Source organism: Barbus barbus, assembly GCF_936440315.1.
Source record: "Barbus barbus genome assembly, chromosome: 7".
In the NCBI taxonomy this organism is placed as follows: domain Eukaryota; kingdom Metazoa; phylum Chordata; class Actinopteri; order Cypriniformes; family Cyprinidae; genus Barbus; species Barbus barbus.
The window spans coordinates 11,814,709-11,837,692 of NC_136735.1; the positions used below are offsets into that span (position 1 = coordinate 11,814,709).

At 38.4% G+C, this 22,984-nt stretch overlaps 2 protein-coding genes across 2 annotated transcripts in view; one reads left to right on the top strand and one right to left on the bottom strand.

Annotated features, from left to right (window-relative positions):
• Nucleotides 1–22,984, top strand: part of LOC306872021 (catenin alpha-2) — a 471,996-nt gene that overhangs the window by 331,075 nt on the left and 117,937 nt on the right. The gene's annotated exons all lie outside the window — the stretch shown is intronic.
• Nucleotides 8,595–10,169, bottom strand: LOC306872451 (leucine-rich repeat transmembrane neuronal protein 1-like; the record flags this gene model as incomplete). The annotated part of the gene is made up of 1 exon (XM_079421012.1): nucleotides 8,595–10,169. One exon carries the CDS (start codon nucleotides 10,167–10,169, stop codon nucleotides 8,595–8,597), a length of 1,575 nt encoding a protein of 524 aa, XP_079277138.1.

Sequence of the window (22,984 nt, forward strand, 5' to 3'; positions counted from 1 at the left end):
CTCTTTATTCTGTTTCATCTTCACTCGTTGCACATATATTCTCTCTTTATTTATTTCTCTCTCTCTCACACTATTTTTCTTTCTCCTGATCACAAATGAGTTTGAAGGATTGTCTTGTGCTATGCTGCTGTCTTTCGTTCAACTTTTGGCAGAATTTGTAAATGTCTTACACATCTGTTTTAGCTGAAACATTTGCATTTAACAAATAAATGAACAAGTGAAAGGGATTGATTAGTGTTTTTGCATTTAAATAAAAAAGTACCATTTGTGCATTTGTGTGTGTGTGTGTATATACACACTGAAGTATATCATTCTGACCATCTTTCTTTCTTTTTTCCACCTATTGTGCTTCCTCCTCTATCTGCTGGTCTCTATCTGCATGTGTTTCCAAACTCTTCTTAAATAGGTAAGTCCTTTATCTTTAAAATATCCCATCATGTTTTATGTGGTATTTCTGTTTTAAAACACACTTTGTTATGGATTCATAAATGTTGAGAAACACTTGTTGATTGGAATATAGTAAACAGCCTATATAGGTGCTACAGTATTTTCCCATTGGACAATTTTAATTGGCTGATGTCCAGTCTAATTGCCTCATTGGTTGATTTTAAGTGTCAGTTGTTTCACGTTTTTATTTTAAGTAGTACTGTGTAAGTAACCGTGATTAATCATAATATATGTGTTTACATAATATATGTGTGTACTGTATATATTTTAAACGCACATACGTGATCAGTATTTACTACAAAAACAACATATTCTTCTTAAATATGCACGTATATTTATATATACATAATACATATACACAGTACACACATACTGTATATTATGCAAAGAAAAACTTTTATTTTGGATGTGATTAAACGTGATTAATTGTTTGACAGCACTGATTTTAAGCAAGTATAAGTCTAGTTTAAGTTAGACCACAGAACTAAGTAGTCAGTCACATTCATTAGACAAAAGTAAATTAGTTGATCATCTCTCATGAAAGAATGAGAAGAAAGATGCAGGGTGTTTGACTTGTTCATGGTGTTAGTGATCCACTCGCAGCCCATGATAAATGCAGTCTCTTTCTGTCTTTATGTGGATGTCCATCTGTGCTAACACTAACTACATAAGTGACACTTTTTTACTTGAAATCCACTGCTTAATTTAAATGGGTTTGTGTCTATCTTTGCGGGAAACATATTAGCATGCCACAATGCATGCAGAATTCATGTTGAATATTTAAAAGGTCCATACATAACACATAAGGAGATTTTCAGGTTCCTCGTTGCTGGTTTAGTGAAAGAGAGTCAGTGTGTATATCATATACACTCTGTTCCAAAGCCTATGAACTTTCTATGGAGGCAACATTTGTAGATGCACTCATGACGAGAAGCCTGTCCAAAAAATAGGCTGTTTAATTATGCTGCCATGTAAGATATCTTCTTTTGGCCAAATTCAAAGGAAGCATTACTTATTTCTGTCACAGAGAAGGCAGTCCCAGAATGCATTGTGCCAAGCTCAGTGAAAAATAAATCTAAGAAGGCAAATGATGAAAAAAAGAAACAAAATTAATTAAACGTTAGTTTGCTTGTTAATTATTTGCACTTCAGTTTACCAAAGCCATATTTAAGTTATTGCCATATGACATTGCCAACATTTTTTTTTTTCTTTTTTACATTAGGTAGAACATTACATGCTGTGTAAAATACTCTGAGTTTAGTTTATCATCGGTTATTGAAAACCCTCTATTTATCCAGCAGTCAACTGGTTATACAGGTTTTTTTTTTCTGCAGCCTTCATTGTCCTTCTTAACACAATCAAGATTCCTTATGCTTCCCTCCTAATCCCATTTTTTTGCGCAGCGTCTTTGATATCCCGTGGGGCAGAGGAATTACTGCGGAAATTACTGCTCTGCAAGATTTCTTTTTCATCCTGTCAGAGCAGAGTGTTCAGCTGTTCAAATATAGATATCAGGTGCTTTGTTTTTGCCACTTTGAATCTCATAACCCACTATTTGCATTTTGAGATACTGAAGAGAGATGCAATTGGCACACAACAGATAAATCAGCAATAAATAACCTCAAATACAACAATTAGTAGTTCAGCAGGTATAGGAAGTTACTTTAGTCAATAACTTTTGCAGCTTTATTGTCAGTCACATTTCACCAATGTTGATATCAACTACTTCATGCTCCTAGAGTAATTATTAAATTTGATATGCACGTACTTCATGGCAAGCAAAATCTTTTTTTTTTTGTTTGTTTTTTACTCCAGATCTGTGAAACAGATTAATTGGACAAGTGGTTTATGAGTAGAAGATTTTTAAAGATTTTACCTACATTGTAAAATATTGAAAATAATGTCAAGGTGAAACTTAAGGTCCTTTGGGCAAGTTTGTACCCTGTTAGTATGAGACTCTTGTGTAAAATTGTAAGGCTCTACCTCAAACAGTAAAGCAGGGATTATGTTGCAAATATTGCAAATTGAATTGCTAGCTGCTGTAGGTAACCATAAATTCCATTCATCTCATAATTAAACAAAATGCAAATTAGAACGCTGCGTTGATGACGTATTTTTGTTGGCCAAAACCTGTAAAGTTAGCATTTTATTTAGTTCTTAGTTAGTTCCATCGTTCAATATGTTTTTAGTTAAATGATTATAATAATGTCTATAATTAACACAAGCATAGATATTTTCACATTTTATTCTATGCCATAAAATACATCATTAATAGTTGCTAAAAAGTGGGACTACTAGGTTTCCAGCGACATTGAAGATCATCATGCCAAACTCATTAAAATGTCATACTTGTCAAACTCATCAAAAAATTCATGATGTTTCATGATGAACAAAATGTGTAAGAATCAAAAGTTAGTTTCTGCAGTTATCCAAAATCGAATGAAAAAAATCTGTTGGGTTTTTGTTAAGGGAATCAGGGTGATGCTACTGTCACTTTTGGGCTGGCTTACAGAAATACGTCATCACTGCAGCACTCGGTTTGTTTTTGAAGGAAGCATAAGGTTACGCATAATCAAAACATATTTAGTTTGGAGTTTAGAGTTGACGCTTTAAGAATACAGAGGCAGAGAGAAACAGAGCGACAGAGAGGAAGGTTATTGATCCCCTTTATTGTGCCACATCTCTCTCTATAGCATTACTCGCAGTATAGACACAGACTGCAATGCATTAATATGTCCTGATCTCTACAGTGCTCTTGTGCTCTCTCTCACACATGGTAATCATCAAAAGAGCTCTCAGGTAGCTCTGTCTCTCAAGGGTTTCTGGGAAAAGTCACTGTCAGGGTCAGCAAATAAGTACCACTGTTTTCTCACGTTTCAGATATTCTGCATAAATCGAGAACAGCGAGCTGTGCACTCAGTGCGACGCATGAGATATTCCGCTAACTTGCAGAAAATAACAATCGGCATTGTTTCCTGTGTGCTTAGTTCAGCGAGAGCAGATGTTGCTGAACGTTAACCCTGAGCATTATCGTCCTGACTTTATATGGTGCCTAATGCCATATTAATGTAATGCCCAAGTCGTTTACATTGGGTATGACTTAAATTGCAACAGCCTTTTTTATGCCGTTATGTGTTATTTCATAAAGTGTTGATGTATGTCCTCTTCCCACTCACTTTAATGTCTCTTCATCTGTTAATAAAGACGTGGGTGTATGTATCCGTTTAAATGAGCATTTAAATCCATGCAAATTAGTCTTATCTGACACTATATGCATTTATTATATATGGCTATTTGAATGATTTAGTTACATTTTGAAAATGTCACAATGCCCCTGTGGCGACAGTTAATGTGACGCCAGTGATGCAGATGCACATGTAAGAATGATGATGATGATGATGATGTTGGTAATTATAATGATGAGTTGGAGGATGATAAAGCCGTCTCGCTCAGTTTACTCACATTCTAATAAAAGCAAGTTCTTTACTACAACTTTATATTGGAAATAATAAGGATGATATCGACTTGAATACATTTATGAGCCACCGAGGGAAGCAACAGTCAATTCTGTGTAGATTCTTAATGTTGTCTTCTAGAGTACTGGTCATTCCTCTGCGTTTTGGCAGGGTATCTGTTTATGTGTGGGTGTTTTATTATGCGAGACCAGAGGCAGGGAATGGCACACAGGGGCATTCAATCAACACTGAGAGACAGCAAGCAAGGTTAATTAATTTGTTAAGCATCTGGTGCTCTATCAAGAGACTCTGATGAAATATCTGGATTTTATGTATGCTGATACCGTGACACTTAATCTAGTTTTCCCATATCACCGACCTTCTATGAATTTATGCAAGCCATTCCTTATTTCTTATGAAATGCAATATGTTTGTGTGATATTTGAGGAAACAAGGAAATGTGGTCTGGGTTGTCAGGCAGCTGATTCTAGGTTTGCTTGATAATAATACTCAGAACTCAGATGTCCTAGGGTTTTTACAGACCAAGGAAAATTGCTTAGATGCTTGGCATAATGGAGTTTTCTGGTGATTTATTTTAAATACTACTTCTTTTTTAGATTTTTTTCCTGAAATTTATTAGGAGAAATGAAAATTGACACATGAAAGAGCTGTTGGTGTGATTCAAGTCAATAGCTTAATTTAGGTAATATTTTGATTTAGCTATAATTTAATAATTTAAATAATTTAAGCTTTGAAATAGCTGTTTTGTATTATTATTATTTTTTATTGGTGACTTGGGATCGTGGCAGGCCTGAGAAAGGTTTATGGTATATAACAAAAAAAGTAATATTTTAGTTTAACTGTTAATTTGGTTTAACTTGCTGTACTAAAATAGCTAAACCTAAAAGGAATAAAAGAAAATTGTGTATATATATATATATATATATATATATATATATATATATACATACATACATAGACAAAAAAACTAATAAAAATGACAAGCCACACAACAAAAATAGTAAAGCTGTAAAATTAAAATTGAAGCAACTGCAAAAATGCTAAATAATTCAAAATAATTATAAACAACTATAATAGAATGCTTATGCAAAAATAACACGCATATAAGCATAGTTTGTGACGTTGGTCTTTTCTGAAGTTATCTAGTCAAAAAGGGCTTTTTTTTCTTTCCTACAGGATATAATCATGTAACATTGAAGTCAGACTGTTTGATTTGCAGTCAGACTGTTTGTTATTAATCCAGTGATTTGCATAGATTGACCCGCACTTGATTTGCATTGATTGAAAATATGTTTTTAGCTCTGCAGCTATTTGTAGCGTCTTGTCATCTTGCTTTGTTTACCATTGGTGACCCTCCTTAACTCAGTGCTGTACAACCCTCTAGTACTCACTTGAGATCTTCATATTCAGCTGCTACTTGCATATTGCATGCACGCACATACACACATATGGGCGCTCAGACTAACAAGGTCAAAAGCTAATGTCTTGCCCCCTACCACTTGGCACAACTGCTTCCCCACAGATCCAAGGGCTCGCCCCTGCTTGAATTCATGTCTTAGTGATCGACCATTGCTGTCTCGCTCTCTCTTTTTCCCCTTCTCTGATAGTACCGGACATATAGCCAAGCGCTCCCCAAATTAATTAGCCAAAATATCAATAAAAGATTGTTGTATAAATAAACCATATTCCCCCACCCCCACCATCCCATATTTGTCTCTGTCAACACTAACAAGATATCATTTATTTATTTATTTTTGTCTGGAAAAAGTAACAAGCAAGAAAGTCTGCAATTGGCTAAAAGCTATCTGTATCGATCTACCTCGAGCCTCATCAATAACGGTATTAATTATTAGAGTTAATTGTCAGAGCAGTAGCTCTTGTTAAAATTTTAGGGCACAGGAGTTTTGTAAGCAGCGTAAGGAGGAGGAGAGGGCTTCATATTAAACAAAACCTCCCGCCACTTCAAATATTAATTTGCTTCTTGTGAAGAAAATAATAATAATTAAGGGAAAAGGGAATTCAAAACAACTCCCAGCAGCGCCAAGATGAAATGACAAACATGCAATATTGATAAAAAATAAGATAGAAGGGCCAAAAATAGGCCACAGAAGTGCTTTGATTGGAGGATGGCTTAGATTCGTTCAGAATTGGAAAAGAGAAGAGTGAATGTAATCAAACAACTCGCTCTACGTCTCCATTGTTTCCCCTGTTGCTTCGTCGCCGGTACGGTTAACAGCTAGTGTTAGCGAAAGACGTGTTTTTGTTTTCCTCGATCCAACCACCTGTTTTGAGAAGGGAGATCGTGAATAGCCACAATTAATTTTTTTCCGGCTGTGCAGGGAACAATGCTGTCATCATTGTGTTGATGCTAGGAATCTGTCACTCTGTCAAATAGAGATGCTTTTTTTAATACTCTCCAAAGAATTCATTAAAAACCCAACCACAAATTGGAGTGTACATATTTAGGGGTTTGCGTCAAAATATGTCATGAACAGTATCATTCATGAAATGAAAAGTGATTGTAGTCCAAGGAGTGTCAGACCAGATGTTCTGAGTAATGCATTAAAGGCTTTACCTGACAGAAAACAAGCATAAACGGCAAATAAAATAAATAAATGAAACAACATAACTAGATTAATCAGAAAAGGGCAAAGCGTGTCACATTGATATAATTTACAACAGTAGGAATACATTTTATTGGTTTAGCTTGGCTTAGCTTCATATACGCATCAAATACAGTGCTGAAAATAGAACAGTTTTATATCAAGTATTAAAGGATTCAAAGGGGGCAGGACTTTGGAATTCATAATAAAACTGTTTGATTTGATTGTAAAAATATTTGCTCAGCCTTACATTGTCCCTTTAAGGCATATCCCAGTCATACATGGCAAATTAATACTTCACACATGCACCTGGTCAGAACAAACTCAATTCCACCTTTTTTAAGAGACGACACACACACACACACACACACAAAAAAAAATCCACACCCACATAAATAGTTAAAATTGAAATGCATACACATACATGCACTCTCTCTCTCACACACACACACACACACACACATACTCACCATCTTCACAGTGGCATGTTCCCTATGCGTACTAAACAAATCCATCATTATAACAGCCAAGTGAATGAGGTGACAACCTAGTAGATGTAAAGTGAAATCTCCCTTTTTATAATCAGCCTGCTTTTGCTGTTTAGTCCAGATACTTTACGCTGTGGTAGTAATCCTGAGCTGAGCTTAGAGAATGCATATAGATAAGCAACAGGCGTATAGACACACAAACACACACAAAGCCTGGGCAAGAAAAATTCAAGGGCTTGTTGCTGCTGCGGTATCTCGTCTACCTCTACTGATGGTATGAACACTAGGGAGCAGCCTGTACCTTCTCTCCGAGGCCCTGTGCTTTCAGCAGCGCAGTAGCCACTGCTGCAGTCTGCACACAATCTAGCAATCCGTCAGCATGATCACTCACACAGTAACAACGGCTTACCACAAGACATCTTTTAAATTAATATCACATTTAAACAGAAAGCCACAATTAAATATACATCTAGAATTTGGCTAGCCTTTTTCGTGGGAGAAACAAAACTAAATCAAACCAAGCATAATGGATTGTTAATCACACCCATTTCAAGTACATTTAGATTTAAATGTTTAAGGCCTCCTCTCGCTCTGATTTTTACCCCATGGTTGAGGCTCTTTTTTTACGTGTGAAGTCTGTTGAAGCAGTGAAGGGAATTAACGTCTTAGACACTCCTTGTCTTGTTTATTTGCACAGCACACAAATGTTTGACTTTATCATGTGAGATCCGATCAAACCGTGTCAGCCTGTTTTGTTGTTTTTTGCTAGTTTGCTTAATCTATTCAGGATAGGTACAAGTGGGGCAACTGCAAACAGCCATAGCAATCAAGCTTTGCACAGTGATTATATCTCAGGGAGAGACGAGGAGATCTGAATCTTAGACTGAGGCTTAACATTTCAAATGAAGTGAAGTGCTCCCAACAGCCCTGCTTATGTACATCCTGCAATACTGCAGAGCTCTCTGAACATCTTTCCCCGCGATCACAGACAAAAAAGCAACCCTCCAACTCACCTGCAATAATGAGTACTGTGAATTGCAATTCATTTATTTAAACATTTGTATTTTCCTCTTTTTTTCTCCATAGATTACAAAAGAAATAGGATAACATCTTGCATTTTATCCCCACTCTTTCATTTCTGCTTTTAACATATTTTACATAGAATCTTTTTTTTTTTTAAGGGGTTCTTTGTTTTATTGTTTTCCTCTCCGATTTTGTCTGTTTGTTACCACAGTAAAAATTTTGTTCTGGATGTCCTCATTAGCTTTAGAACGTCCTAGAATATCCTGAAGTAGAAAGACACATTAAAGCTCAAATATCCACTCTTCCTAAGGGAAGCCAGGACAGGTCAACATAATTATTCCACATCTTTTGCATCAAGTACACAGGTGTCAGAGTCAGATTCTCCCACAAGGCTTTGAGGCTGTTGAAACCAGCACTAAATCCCTGTTTTTAGTCCATTTGCACTCGAGAAATGTTAGCTTCCTCCTGAGAGCAGCAAAATGAGGTGCCAAGTTAACGTGTGTTCCATATCCATACTTCAAAACCACAGATTTTTTTTTAATGGCATGGGTGGAATATCACACCTCGCACTCTCGAGATGCCTGCTGCTGGCACGTGCAAGAGCCATACTCGTTGATGATGACAAGTGCCCCCTCAATATGGTTAGGTTTGTAGTCAACGTAGTACTCGGATGCAGACGTAGTAGCCATCTGCTGCATGGTCTGCTTCTGCTTCTGCTTGCGACGCTGGCTGGTGAAGCACTGCCTCAACTGCCTGATGCCTGCTGGGAAACATTTCCAGGACACATAGAGCATGAGGACCATGATCAGGAAGGAGAAAATGAGGGCCATGGTGCCTGTCACCACCTTGTGAATCTGCATGGTGCTCTCCAGGTCATCAGCAGACGCAGTCACCGTTAAGGAGTTGGTCACCACTTCCCCGCCCTCCACATCCTGCAGGTCATAGGGGTTTCTCGTCGAGCCATCGTATATAAAGCCTCCGGCACGGTTTCTGGTAGCGGTAAAGATCTGCATTGTTGTTTCCACATTGTCCTCGCATAACTGGAAAGCGTAGACGGCATCCAGAATGTCCTCACCCTGTGCGATGTCTGGGCTGGAGCACAGCAGGCCACTGTCACGTTGTCCCTGGAAGTTGCTGAGCCAGGAAGCCAAAGCACAGACATTCCTGCTGCATTCCCAGTCATTACCCGACAGAGTTATGCTGCTCAGGGATGTCCATGAGTCCAAAATACGCTGATCTATATAAGTCAGTTTATTAGAGTCCAGCATAAGAGTGTTAAGGTTGGGCACACTCTCGAACACGTGTGGCTCAATGTACTCAATCTCATTGTTGGAGAAGTCAATCTTCTCCAAATGGTCCCAGGTCCAGTCAAGGGTGCTGACCACAATGGTGGCCTTGTTGTTTCGCATGTAGAGGGTCCGCAGGGATATGAGGCGGGGGAAATGGGCCAGATTGACTTTCACCAACTCGTTGTGCTCCAGATGCAGCTCAGTGAGCTTGAAGAGTCCGGCAAATGAATTACGTGCCAGGCTCTGCAGCTGGTTGTAACCCAGATCCAGGAATTGCATGCTCCTGCAATCCTGGAAAATCCGCACAGGGATGAATTTAAGGGCATTGTAGCGCAAATGTAAATTGGTAAGCTTCCTAAGGCCATGGAAAAGGTCTGGCTCCAAGGATTGAAGTCTGTTATAGGATAAATCCAGTATTCGCAGATTGGGCAGAGGTCTGAAGGTCCCGTTGGGCAGGCTTTCTATCCGGTTGGTGCTCAGATCCAACTCTTTAACCCTTCGCAGCCGCTCAAAGGCGTTCTCCTCTACAATCTCGATGTTGTTGTGATCCAAGTAGAGCCAGGTAAGCTGCGACAGTCCCACAAAGTTCCCCTCCCGCAGCTCAGAGATGTTATTCTCGCGCAGGGACAAACCAATGGCGCTGCTCAAGTTTTGGGGGATGTCAGTCAGGTTAAGCCCTTCACAATACAACAGCTTGTTGTCGCATCGGCACGGCCTCGGACAGCTCTCCCCCACCAACGGAACTATTTTCAGAACAATGCCTAGGGAGCACAGTATTAGCCCAGGGGGCTTCCTTAGCGGCCACTTTAGGTACAGACCAATTAGGAGGAAATCCATTAGCATGAATATCCTGCAGTATCGTAGAGAAAAAGTCCATTGAATCTTTCAGATTTTGGTCATTTTGGATTTGTGATTTGTAACTCCCCAAGTCTTTTCAGCTGATGTGTATTTCTAGAGAATATGGAGGGTGATTTGTTACTTAAAGAATCAAGAAATCCTGCCACGTCGAAAGGAGAAGAGTGACGGCAAATAAACGACAAGTCACTTTGCTCATGTTAGATCAGAGAAAGGAAAAGAGAGGTGAAGGTACAAAAAAATGCACTCCTCGAGAATCAATCTCACATGAAAGGATGCCTACTCACCCCTTTCCACAGGCTGACAACCTCTATTCAGTTGATCCCTTTGTGCCGACACTAATTATGTGCGAAACTAAAAAAGACCCCAGTGTGGTACAAATTCAGCCCCCCCCTCCTTTTCATCGGACACCAGATCCTGGCAGACTTACAATGTCTTAGTTCTCCTCGTGTGAAAGAGCCAAAAAGAGAACGAATCCAAGTGGCATTCAGCAGGCTGGTAGGAAGTGCAAGTTTCCCGGGCTGCATGCATGAGCGCTGTCCTCTCTCTGCCGTTCCTCTGCATTGACTGCTGTGCCGATCTGTGGGAGAGACGAGCGGGGGAAAACGCGCACGGAGGAGGGAATAATCCACTCCAAACTCTCACTCTCCCTCTTTTCCTCCCTTTTAGTCAAAGACTCCCGATCTGTCGTCGCAAATCACCATCCATAACCTAAAGTGATCACTGATCTGCACAATGTACATTGAGTGAAGCTCGCTGGCACTCTGTCAGTGCTCGTTTCGTTTTTTCACAATTATACACATGCAAAAGCTGTGTGATTAGCATCATATAGCTCTCTTTTTCTTTTTCCTGTCCTTTTTTTAATTCTTTGTATAGCAGTGATATCCAAAGATCAGTGATGATAGTGTGTCTAGTAAGACTCAAATCTTCAGCAATGTCTTCTTTGTATGAAGCTCATTTCCTGTGGGCTGCAGAGGCTGTAGATGCTGAGTCTGAAGGCAGGCGCGGTGTATGGGGAGGAGAGAGATGCTCGATCCCTTGCATCAGACTAGTGCACTGGCAGTGCATGCAGAAACACCTTCTGTTCACTGAGTGTCGTAAGCCACTCACAATTCAGCCAAGGCACTCTCTCTCTCTCTCTCTCTCCCTGCCTCCCACCCTCCACCTCCTCCTGCTGCTCTTCTGCTCACCCTTTTTTTTCTTCAATGCTCTCTCTTTTTCTTTCTTTTTCTTTTCTTTTCTCTCCCTCTCTCTTTTTGGTGCGTGAGACAATTTGATATTTAAGAGAGGCTGGGCTTAAACTATGGTTTAAATGAAGCTCGCAACTGAAACATTACCCCCGCCCAACACACACTCCCTCCCTCGCTTCCTAAATGAATCAGAACACACCATCTATCTGCCAATGTCTACTGTTAGTAGTACATGGTTTGCTTTTTATTGCAGATTAATATCCTTCTAATGACTTAAGCAGTGTGTCAATTCCCTGTGGTTTGATGTGTTGAAAGTATTGCGTAAACAAGAAGATAATTTAATCTTTTTTTATTCATTATTATTTCATTTATTATTATAGGAAGAGCACATGGCTATGGGTGGGCAGCACCCAAAAGGACTGCTTACCCTGCACCACAAAACTTGTCACAAGGGTCAATTTATTGAAATTTATATTTAAGCATCTTCTGAAAGATGAATAAATAAACTTTACATTGATGTATAGTTTTTTAGGATAGGACAATATTTGGCCGAGATATGATATATTTGAAAATCTGGAATTAAAGGTGCAAAAAAAATCTAAATATTGAGAAAATATCTTCATGGAACATGAGCTTTACTTAATAGCCTAATGAGTTTTGTCATAAATAAAAAAATGATCATTTTGACAATATATGTAGTGTGTGTAGCTTTTTAATTGTGTTTAAATATTAAAAATAAATATCCAAATACTTAATTGAAATATTTATATATACTACATATGGCTGCTATAGAATTTTAAGCAAATGTCCACCTTTGGATGGCATCAACAACATTCAACTTTCTTAAATCAAGATTTGTATTATTGAATATTTTTTGAGACTTGATAAATAACACTGTGTCACTGTGTGAGTGCTAATGGCTAGTTACTCTTGCTAGCCGATGAGCTATCCTAAACCAAAACTGATACGGTCTCTGAGCGAGATTAATGCGTTTTTTGCCAGACTCCAATCGGACCATCAGAGTGAGTTCAAAATGGCATTGTAGTGTAAGCATTGGCTTTTCAGGCTGTTAGTTTGTTGAAAAATGAGCTTGTGCGCGGCGAGCGTGGTAATGGCATCACACACCATATGTCATAGCGGTTAGCTGGTGGTACACATAAGCTCAGATATAGTCCACGGCATGGTGACTCCCCTCTCCTCCCCCTTACGCCCCAGCCCCACCCTAACACGCCCTCATTGGCCTAGTCCTAAAGCAGAATCGCTACATTTACTTTTCATAATGCCGCCTGCCCGGGCTTGTTTATCACAGCCATTTCCATCCAGTTGGAATACAGATATCATCTGTTGCCACTTAGCCAGGCTTACATAAATATTCTGCTCAGGAGCCTTGTTGCAGTGCACTGCGGATTGCAGTCCCCAGGCTTGTCATTTCATTCCGATTAATTTTCAAGGACAATGAGCTGTGACGATCCTGTACATGAAGCTAGCATGCATCTGTTGATTTGCCTGCTTTCTGATGGCTCCCATAATTTTAAGATCAGCCTTTTCCTTTGCTTAGCATGCTGTGAAATATGAATTAATCTCATGTTGAAAATATGCCACATATGGTCTCCTTAGTCCGCTAATTGACACAGGAGTCTGCAAACAAGGGCAAGTGAACAGCGTCTGCTTGGATTACCTTAACTCACGACTAAAACTCCTATGCCTTGAGGAAAACAGCCCACTAAGGTTTTTTTTTTTTGTTGTCGTTCCTCTTTGCTCAGCATAGACTTGAGAGAAACACAGAGGTATTGCTCCAGCTTTAGTCTGCTTTTGGGCTAAAACCAACAGATCTTAGAGAAGCTGACAGGATGACAACTATTTTGAGCACATCCAAATTGTACCCCTCTGTATCTCAAAGAAATAAAAATCCACAGCAAAATGTACATTTGCTTTAAATTATCCAGGTGATTATATAAAATAACAGCATGTCTCTACTGTTTCAATGTATGGTGCCCCAAATCTATTACCTATTATAAGTTTTGACAGAGAAATGGATGTGTTGAGCTCTAGGCGGAAGGAAAAAGCCTACGACCGTGGCCTTCCCAAAGCCTGATCTGTCTTTCCTCCACCTTGCCCATCACTCTTTAGCTGTAATAAATGGTTGCAGCATCAGCTAATGACTTGGTGCCCAGTAATGACTTGACACAGTGATGAGGAAATGTAAAAATTCAACTATTCCTGAAAGTGACTCTGAAGTGATCATAGACCAGATGTGGTGCCATTATGTTTTATTTATTTATTTATTTATTTATTTTAACAAAACAGTAATATTGTATTTATATACTATTATAGAATTTATTTTTGAGTTACCTTTGAAGTTTTATATTTTCAGTTTTCATTTTAATAATACTTTTGTTATTTTGAGTTCCAAAGGTTTTTTTTTTTAACACAATTATTACCAAAAAAAATTAATAATAATAACTTAAAATTAAAGTCATAATGGGATTCAGAAACAAAGCTCCCATTTCATTTAAATATAATTTTAAAAATAAGTGCACTTTTAAAGTTGTGTTATTGTCAAAAGGATTATATTGATGTTGGAATATAATATGTTTAAATGTTGGAACAAATTTTTTTTTTTTTTTTCATTGTTCAGAGCTCAGTTGTGTCTATATTGTATACCCCATGCAATTTACAGCACTTCAATAAATCTAAAAGGTACCTTGCTTGATAGATATGACTCATCTTCATTTCCATACTTAATAGAGATGACATGAACAAAGGAGGTGGGCCTGAAATTATTCAGGTCCACCTGAATAAATTAGTCAATTAGATGTGCATTGTGTTTATGCGTTATACACCTAATCAATATCCTGTTATGTTCAATGACAATTGTTTTCTGCATCATTGAGTGTTTAACCACAAATTCCCATATCTGGTGGAGCTAAGCCATTAAACCGCTAACGCTTAAGTCCACCGTAGCCCTCCTGAAATTATAATGTATACCTGCTCTGCCCTGTCCTGATGAGACTTAAAATGGCTGCACTTGCCAGGCAGAGCATAGCATGTAGGGACGTGTTCAATCAATGGCTCCGCTCTGGATTAGCAGTCCTGTCAGTAAGGTCTAGCTACCCGCCTCAGTCATGCTGCAGAGATTTGCATGCAGACCTGCACAAAGTTACTACTATTACTGACCAGGGAAAGAATTGCCTTGAAATGTCTGGTCTTTTTTTGTATTATCTTTGCTGTCTTGGATAATAGACCACTGGTGCAAAAAAAAATCACAGATTTCCCCAAGGACCTGACTCCACAGGCCTACTCTCAGATGAGTATGAAAGAGTCACTTCTCTCAGTGGGCCATTTGGACACTGTGAGTCATCAAAGGAATGTGGAGGTCTTTGTGGAAACAGTGACTACTCCTGAGTGACCCTCTTCACTGCTCATCAGGCCATTGTGCTGGTTTAGGATTGTTGGCCCTCATTAATGCAAGTGGGATACTTTGAGTTGTCAGAACAACAACATGGGGAATATTCACACCTCTTTCCGTCTCTTTCACCTAATTCTTTGTTCTTAGCAGAAGACATTTTCACTAGACCTGTATGTAATATGCACTCAAAGACCAAAACTAAGCAGATTTGGGAAGAATCAGAATTTTTGCCATTAATAAAATTCTTCAAATTCCTCACCACTTGCAAGTTGCATTTGTTTGTTTTTCCTCATTATAATTGCAAAGGGTTTTGGACAAATGTTGTGTAAATAAATTATACATTTTAATATTTATAAGTCCAGTACTCTCATCTCCATTTGATATCATATTTAAATCCCTTCACATATTTTTTTTTCTCCTCTCAACAGGGGGATTGTATGATTTCAGTCTCCTGCATATGTAAGCGAGACCAGTGATAAATTTGAACCTTGGTCAACTTAGGCCACCTTTCCACTATCTCTAACAAACGACAAGTGGCAGACCGGAAGTCATTCATTTTCTATGCAAAGTGGTACGGACCTGTGTGGAGTGTGGGGGCAAAAGGCAATAATTGTATGTGAAAGTCAGAGAGAGTGGAAACAAAGGCAGCTTTAACAGTAGTACATTAACCCTGAATTTATTTGATCAGAAACAAAATAAGAAAAGGAAGAACGTTAGAAAGTTCAAAAGTCAATGCATCATTGCTGAATAGAAGTAGAATAGAAGTTTCTTTCAAAACAAAACAAAAATTGTAATAATCACACACACGCAAGATCCGGCTTGGGAAGGCTTGTGCAGACTATTCTTAAACACACCCCTTCGACCGTTTCTGTTAGTGATGGGATTTATCTTGGCGATCCGTTCCTTTCAAAGAGCCGTTCAAAAGAACGGCTCTTTTGGCTCTTTTTAAATATTTAGTCAGTTTTAAGAAGCCAGCTTGGGGGCATCTCAGTTTATCCTGGAAATAATCACTGGGAGGAATGATGAGGTGAGATTTGTAGTCAAATAATTAAAACTCAGATATCACACACCAATATCTGAGTTTGAATTATTCTGAAATATTGATTATTACCTCATGTGACGGCAGCGTGCACAAGTCATGGCTCCGCTCCTACCCAATGACAGAGGCACGCAGGGTTTTTTTCCACTGGAGTACTCACGTGAAGGATGCGTGCACAACTATCATCATGCTGTTAGGCAGTAGCACCCCTGCGCTGGGTGCGCCCCTCCCCCTATAACTGTTCTGTCTCGCGGAGGAGCTAATTTGTGTGCATCTGTGTGAAACACGCATAGGAAAAAAAGAACGACAGAAAGAACGGCTCCCCCCCAGCCACGACTCGGCTCCCATCGTTCATGTTTATGAGCCGTTCAAAAGAATCGGTTCGTTCGCGAACGTCACAACTCTAGTTTCTGTGAGTGAGAGTCAGAGAGGAGGAGCGCTAAAATAAAGCCCTTCCCTCTATTCAATATTCAGTTTCTGCTGGAAATACGTCACTGCACTGAAATAAAGTCGGCAGCAACTTCCGGTTCACCCGGACTTTAAGGTAGAACTTTTAGAAACAAGTATCATAATTTTGAAGATCCAGAAGCCTTTGCTGTTCATCCCCATTCCCTAGCCTGTGCCTGCCCTGAGGCTAAAGGGTTATTGATTTGGCTCTCTAAGCAACTCCATCTCCACGGAGAGGTTCTTTAGGTGAACCACAGCTGAGGCCTCCTGACCAAGGTACTTTGGTGTGATAAAAAGTTGCATTGTGTTCATTCAACAGAGCCACACTTCATGTGTTTGTGCATTTACCAAGAGAACATACAGTTCCTGCTACCTACAGTCATGATGTATGTGTGTTGATTAAATTAATTTTATAATATAAGATCATTTATCCGATTAGTTTAAATTAATAAGTTGCATCAGCATTTCATTTTCCATGAAAAGAATTCAAGTATGTTATCCACCTTATTTTTAATGTAAGAGAGGATACAGCATTTTGTATCTTCCTGTTATTTTAGCTATACAAAAACAGCCTTTATTATTAATTATTAATTATGAATTCAATATAATCATAAACACACTGGACTATAGCATAAGTAGTTTTACCATTTACTGTGATGTTACTGTTATGTTATTATTATAAAAGTGACTCTATATGTACTCAACACTAATATATATATTAGGATACATGATTGTTTGTGTGTTGCATAAAAAAAAATAATAATAATTATAATATTTTCACAATTTTTCTTGGATTAGAGGATTCTTTGTTTTGGCATACGATCTTCCACCAGCCTGAGCATGTTTTTTGGCTTTAAACAATTTATATAAATTCCATTTTAATCCTTCTTGAATATCCTCAATTTACTGTACAAAAAAGCATGAAGAGTCACTGAAACAACCAGACAGCTTATATATCCTGATAGCATGTTGACTAGCACCTCTTTGATCAAACTTCTATTAGTGGCAATAAATATTGGACAGGACAGTCACCATTTAATATGCAAAAAAAGCATCACATAATATGTAGACTTTGATATGTAATCTCATGAGTTCTCATAAGCTCAATATTCAAACCAGCTATTTTGTCTGTCATTACTATCACAAAGCGATTTGTCATTACATGTCAGTCGCTGTCTTCATGGTTGCCCATAAATCCTACTCATGAATCACTCGTTGAATCATTTATTGAATAATTTTTTGATGCGTGATGTCCTAGTCTCTGTCTGCCATTGTCAATATTGTTTTCCCCCCTCTTTCTTTAAATGACACTGTCACTAGGGCTTGTCACACAAGTTCATGCTAGTCGGCAGGTTTTCATGTCGCCTGACAATTAACAGCATCTCCTATTAAAGAGTCTCTATGGAAATGTGTTATCGAGCCCAGCGGTGGCTAAAGAGGGGTCTCTGGGTGTGTAATGTGGTTAATGCTTAATTGGCGCTCTGCTGAGAGAATGTGGAGGGATGACAATGAAGGGTCAGTCCTGACTGAGGCTTACCCTGCCTGTGAGGAGGGAGAGAGGGGACCATGGAGCTTACCGTTAGCTGGAGCTTTCACCAGACAACTGATCCCATTTTGTATAGCCCGTTGAAGGGAGGGAGAGGAGAGGGTGTTGTGCATTGGTTAATGATGAGGGTTGCCAACTGTGGAAGGTTGCTAGTTTGATGGCCATTTGGAGTGAGTCATGGTTCATCCCCGTTGCTCCTTTTTTTCCAATGCACTTAACCTCATTTTGCTCCAGGGGGATTTTTGGTTCATGGTGCCATTCAATGGAGACATTGTGTGGAATATGTAGAAACTCCACTGGCCCTGCTCATATATTCTGAAGAGTCTATTCTATTTGGACAGGAGAGACAGTAACAGGATGGATGATAAGTAGAACAGCAATTATTTAGCAAGTATTTACCTGTGCATATATGAGGAAGATAGTCATGTAAGTGTCATGTTTAAAAACAAGTTATGTATTTTCATTTAGTTTACATTTTAATAATAATAATAATGCATAAATGAACTTGCTAGTTGTCATGAATCTGGTCTATGAACTTCCGTTAACTCACCACCAGAGGTCACTCGCTCACCACATGGACTCTTGCACCACGCTAACTGTTGCACGCCACCTCAGACTACAATTCCCATCATCCATTGCACTGACGACACACAGCTGATTGCACAGATCACACAGCTGATTGCCCTGATCACACACCCTACATAAACCATGGACTTCCTCTTCCTCTCGGCCGAGTATTGTATTGCGTTTATCACTCCCCTAGTGTTAGCTGCCTTACCGAGCCATTCTGTGTTTTTCTGTTTAGTTCCAGTATTGTTCTGCATTTATAACTCTCCTAGTTTTAGCTGCGATACGGAACCCACTTTGTTGTCATAGTCTTGTCTTGTGTGTTTTTCTAGTGTTTTGATTCTTGCCCGCGTTTCCTGGATTTACCCCTTTGCCTTGCCGTTTGGACTCTGTTTGCACCTCTCTTGGATTATTGCTCATATACCTGGATTATCGCTGTACCTTGCCCTGTTGGATATTGTTCGCCGATCGTTGACTCTCGCTAGCCCTAGGATTGCTCTGTCTTGCCCGTACCATGCCTGTTTGCCGTTGTTTATTGACTATGTTTATAAATAAAAGCTTGCACTTGGATCCGCATGTCTCGCGTCTCGTTCGCCCCATTACACTACTGTTAAAATCTGTATAAAAAGACCTTCTAAAGGTACTTTTTTTATTTATTCACTATGCTGTTTACATTGTAGTACATAATAATAAGAAGAAGAATATTATAACAAAGTGTTATGTATTATAAAATGAGCAAAACTATTGTACTAATGACCCAAATATTAAATCAGTATCTAGAATATTTACTTCTCAGTTAATAGGTTATTTTTTCCCCTATAAATTATTACAAATACAAATATTACATCATTATTACACATTATTTTTCTTATTACAAATGATTATAAATTACATTATTTGTTTGTTTGTAGTAAACTTGTTGCTGTTAATATATATATATATATATATATATATATATATATATATTGAGAAAAATCCTAGTAAAACATTGCAAATATTCCATGAACTCCCAATCACTCTTTTGCAGTTCCCTGGGAGTCCATAGACCAGTGGCGGCGTTTCACAAAAACATACACAGGGTATGGCAGTGGCGTAAATCGAAAGGGGTGGGGGGGGTTTCAGTTTTGATAAAAAATACCATGGCACATTACTAAGCACTGAAATATAGGAAGAAAATATAGAAAAGGAATGAGCGTTTCTCTTTTAATAATTAAACACTGCGTCGTCAGAGTTGGTATGTGGCTTTATCAGACACTTGCACATAACATTTTATGAAAATCAAGGTCAAATGGAGTTAACAGTGTTTTTGACCAGCAAATGACAGAGATCTGTGATCTGTGTTTTGTCTGTCATTACAATGGCAGCATCTGAAGTGCATCGCATTATACGTTTTCATCAACTTACAGGTTATTGTAGCTATATGGGCGCTTAGTTTTTCTTTTCATTTAATACACTTGGCCAAAATCTTATTATATAGATGATGAAGCGCTATATGCGCACACTTGCACAGGATATTTAAAACGTACAAAAGTATATTGGTTACAACTACGGCAAAAGATAAGACTCTTCTCTGCTCTTCAAACAGACAAAAAAACATTAGCCTTTACAGTGTTTTAGTGAAGAAAACGCTGTACTTATTCAAACATCAGTTACTTATTATTTACCCTTGCATTGCGAACAAGCCGAGATCCGACTCCAGGCTGCACGCGCTGTGCAGCATTTCGTTCTGAATGGAGGCGGGGCAGGTATATGAGGTTTTGCTGACAGTTTGAGGATCCATAGCTTTACAAAGTTTAGTGACAAGCTCTTTTGAATGATTTTCATTGGTTAAATATTTGTAAAACCCTCAAACAGACATAAGGAAGATCAATAGCAGTGATTTAAAACAATAATAACGTAATATAATAGAGAGTTTGGATAATTTTCAGGCACACCTGACTGGGCTAGGGTATGGCGACTGCCATACTCTGCCATACGGAAACGCCGCCCCTGCCATAGACCCCATTTTGAAAACCCCTGGGTCAGACAGACAGGTTGGACAGGATAGATGTTCAGATAGAGGAAGGTTAGAGGAGAGGTGTGTCTGAGAAAAGCAGAATAAATGAAGGTAGTGATGAGTGGACTTTTATAGTAAAAGCTGGTTGTTGGTATACTGAGCAAAGTGGAAAGCTATTTCCTCAATAACCTCTAATCAGCGTTGTACACTCAGAAAGACCCTCACGAAACTACAGCTGGTGGTAGAAACAGAGCTGTCCTGTGACAATGGAAGACAGACCTGTAACCGCACACTCAAGTCAACTTCAGCTCGCAGTGAACCAACACATGCATGTCACCGGTTACCGGAGCATGAGTGGACTCCATCGACATCACCTCATCAAGTGGTGTAAAGCTCTCGTTTATGTGTGTATGTATGTGGTAGGGAATTTTGCCAGATCCCTGGAGAATGTGCAGTTCTGTATGTGCTCTGATAAGCACCTCCCAGTCTCCCAAATGGAAAAATCAATAAAACTTCTTCTTTACAGTCTCGGATATTTGCCTGGTGGGAGAATGTGTCACATAGAGCTGTGTTTGAGTGCCCGTTGAGACCATATGTATATATCAACGCACGTGTTTGTGTCTGTCAGAATCATCATATTTCTCAAGTGATAAACCCAATTCAGCTCTCTAGCTGAAACAGAATTAAAGTAAGTAGAATTAGAATTATGGAAGCGTGTGTTTAGTGTTTAGTTATAATATTCATGATGATGAATATTATAAGATGCAGGGCCATGCTGAGGGTTCTGGGTACTTGCTGGGTACTTCAGTGACTGGTTGAGGGTGGCTAGACAGACTGGAGAAGACAAGGAAGCAGCGTGATCCTAGATTGATGGTGTTTTGCCTACAGCACTTAGACACAGGCACTCGAGTTCTTAACCACACATGCAAAGCAGTTTTACTAGGTTTGTGCCTACTTCAAGCTCTGCCCACACCCTCTCATTCAAAAAAAATGAATGTTGCTCTTGTGCTTTTTCTAAACTGTGCTATACTTCATTCTTCAATGCTGGCCACCCCATCCCTCTACTGTTGCTCTCTGTCTGTAACGTCTCCTCACCTGCTAGAGACCTAGGAAATTGGGATTTGAATGTTATATAGCCTAATTACACTACACACAGCGACACAAGTTAATTAGGTGGCCGATATACTGGTAGACAAGGTTAACCAGTAGAAATTTGGGAAACACTTTATAATAACTGCAGACTATGAATCATTAGTTAAGTAGTCATTAGTAAATAGTATCATCAGTAATAGTAATCATTAGTAAATAGTCAATTCATCCTTTCTAAAGCATTGTTCCAACAATTGTTAATAGGCATTAGTACGCAGTTTACAAATACAGCTATAAATGTTTTGTTCTTGAGCATATCTATAATGTTTAATAATTGTATTTTCATACTTTATTAATAATCAGTTTATCATTTCTAAATTATTACGTTATTTACAAACCATTATTTAGGAGTTGACAGTGGTTCATAAGATCATTTAGAAAGTTTAAGTAAATTATTAATAAACTATTTAAATGTACATTTATAAATCTTATTATTTAGACATGATAATAGTTGCTCAGTGTGTTAATAAATGCTTTAACACATATTCATGCTGTAATTCATGATTAAGTCAGGTAATTATAAAACATTTAGTAGTTGCCAGCCATCTATTTTTGTGAGCTCATCTAAAGTGAGAACTATTTATACCTTGTAAGGCATTTACAATGGAGATTTAAAGGCTCATTTATCTTCCGAACAGAAAAGTTAAACAAACACAACACAGATGGATACAGAACACAGAATTATTTTTTCAAGGTGCAAAAAAACTGTACACTTGATTAAAATTGAAAAATAAACCTCTGCAATTTCATTAAAAAATAAATGAATAAATAAATTAAAATTCAAGTGTACAGTTGTACAGTTTCATTTTTGCATCTTGAAATAAATATTTCTGAGTTCTGTAACCCTCTGTGTTGTGTTTGTTTATTTTTTTTCTGTTAGGTAGATAACTGAGCCTTTAAATCTCCTTTGTAATAGATATGCCTAATAAATAAAGAACAAGGCATTTATAACTGTATTTATAAACTGCTACTAATGCCTATTAATGTTGGGACAATGCTTTATAAAGGATGAACTGACTATCTAATGTTTACCTAATGATTCATAGCGTGCAGTTATTAAAGTGTTACTGAAATTTGGCAACCGGTACAGATTTTGGACTATCATCTCTATCGTGGTTACACGCTCACGTGATGTTGCTGTGCTACGTGGTCACAAAAACGCATCGTTTGCATATGTTTTTAAGCATTGCGGTTTAAAATTAGTGATTTTAAGCCACTGAAACCCAACCAGAAATTGGAACTCATTTCGCTATATGTGCACGCTGTCTGAAAGATTGTTTGTGTGCCCTGTCAGAAAGGCACACGTATATGAAGAGTATTGAGCGTTATTTTTGCTGCTTTATAGACCTTAAACGGTTAAAAACGCGTACTTGTATGTGTCAAAATACCTGTCTTTGCAAGTATCCTCATAAACACAGTAATTTAGGTCTTAAGTAAAAGCAAACAGTTGAGAAGGGAAA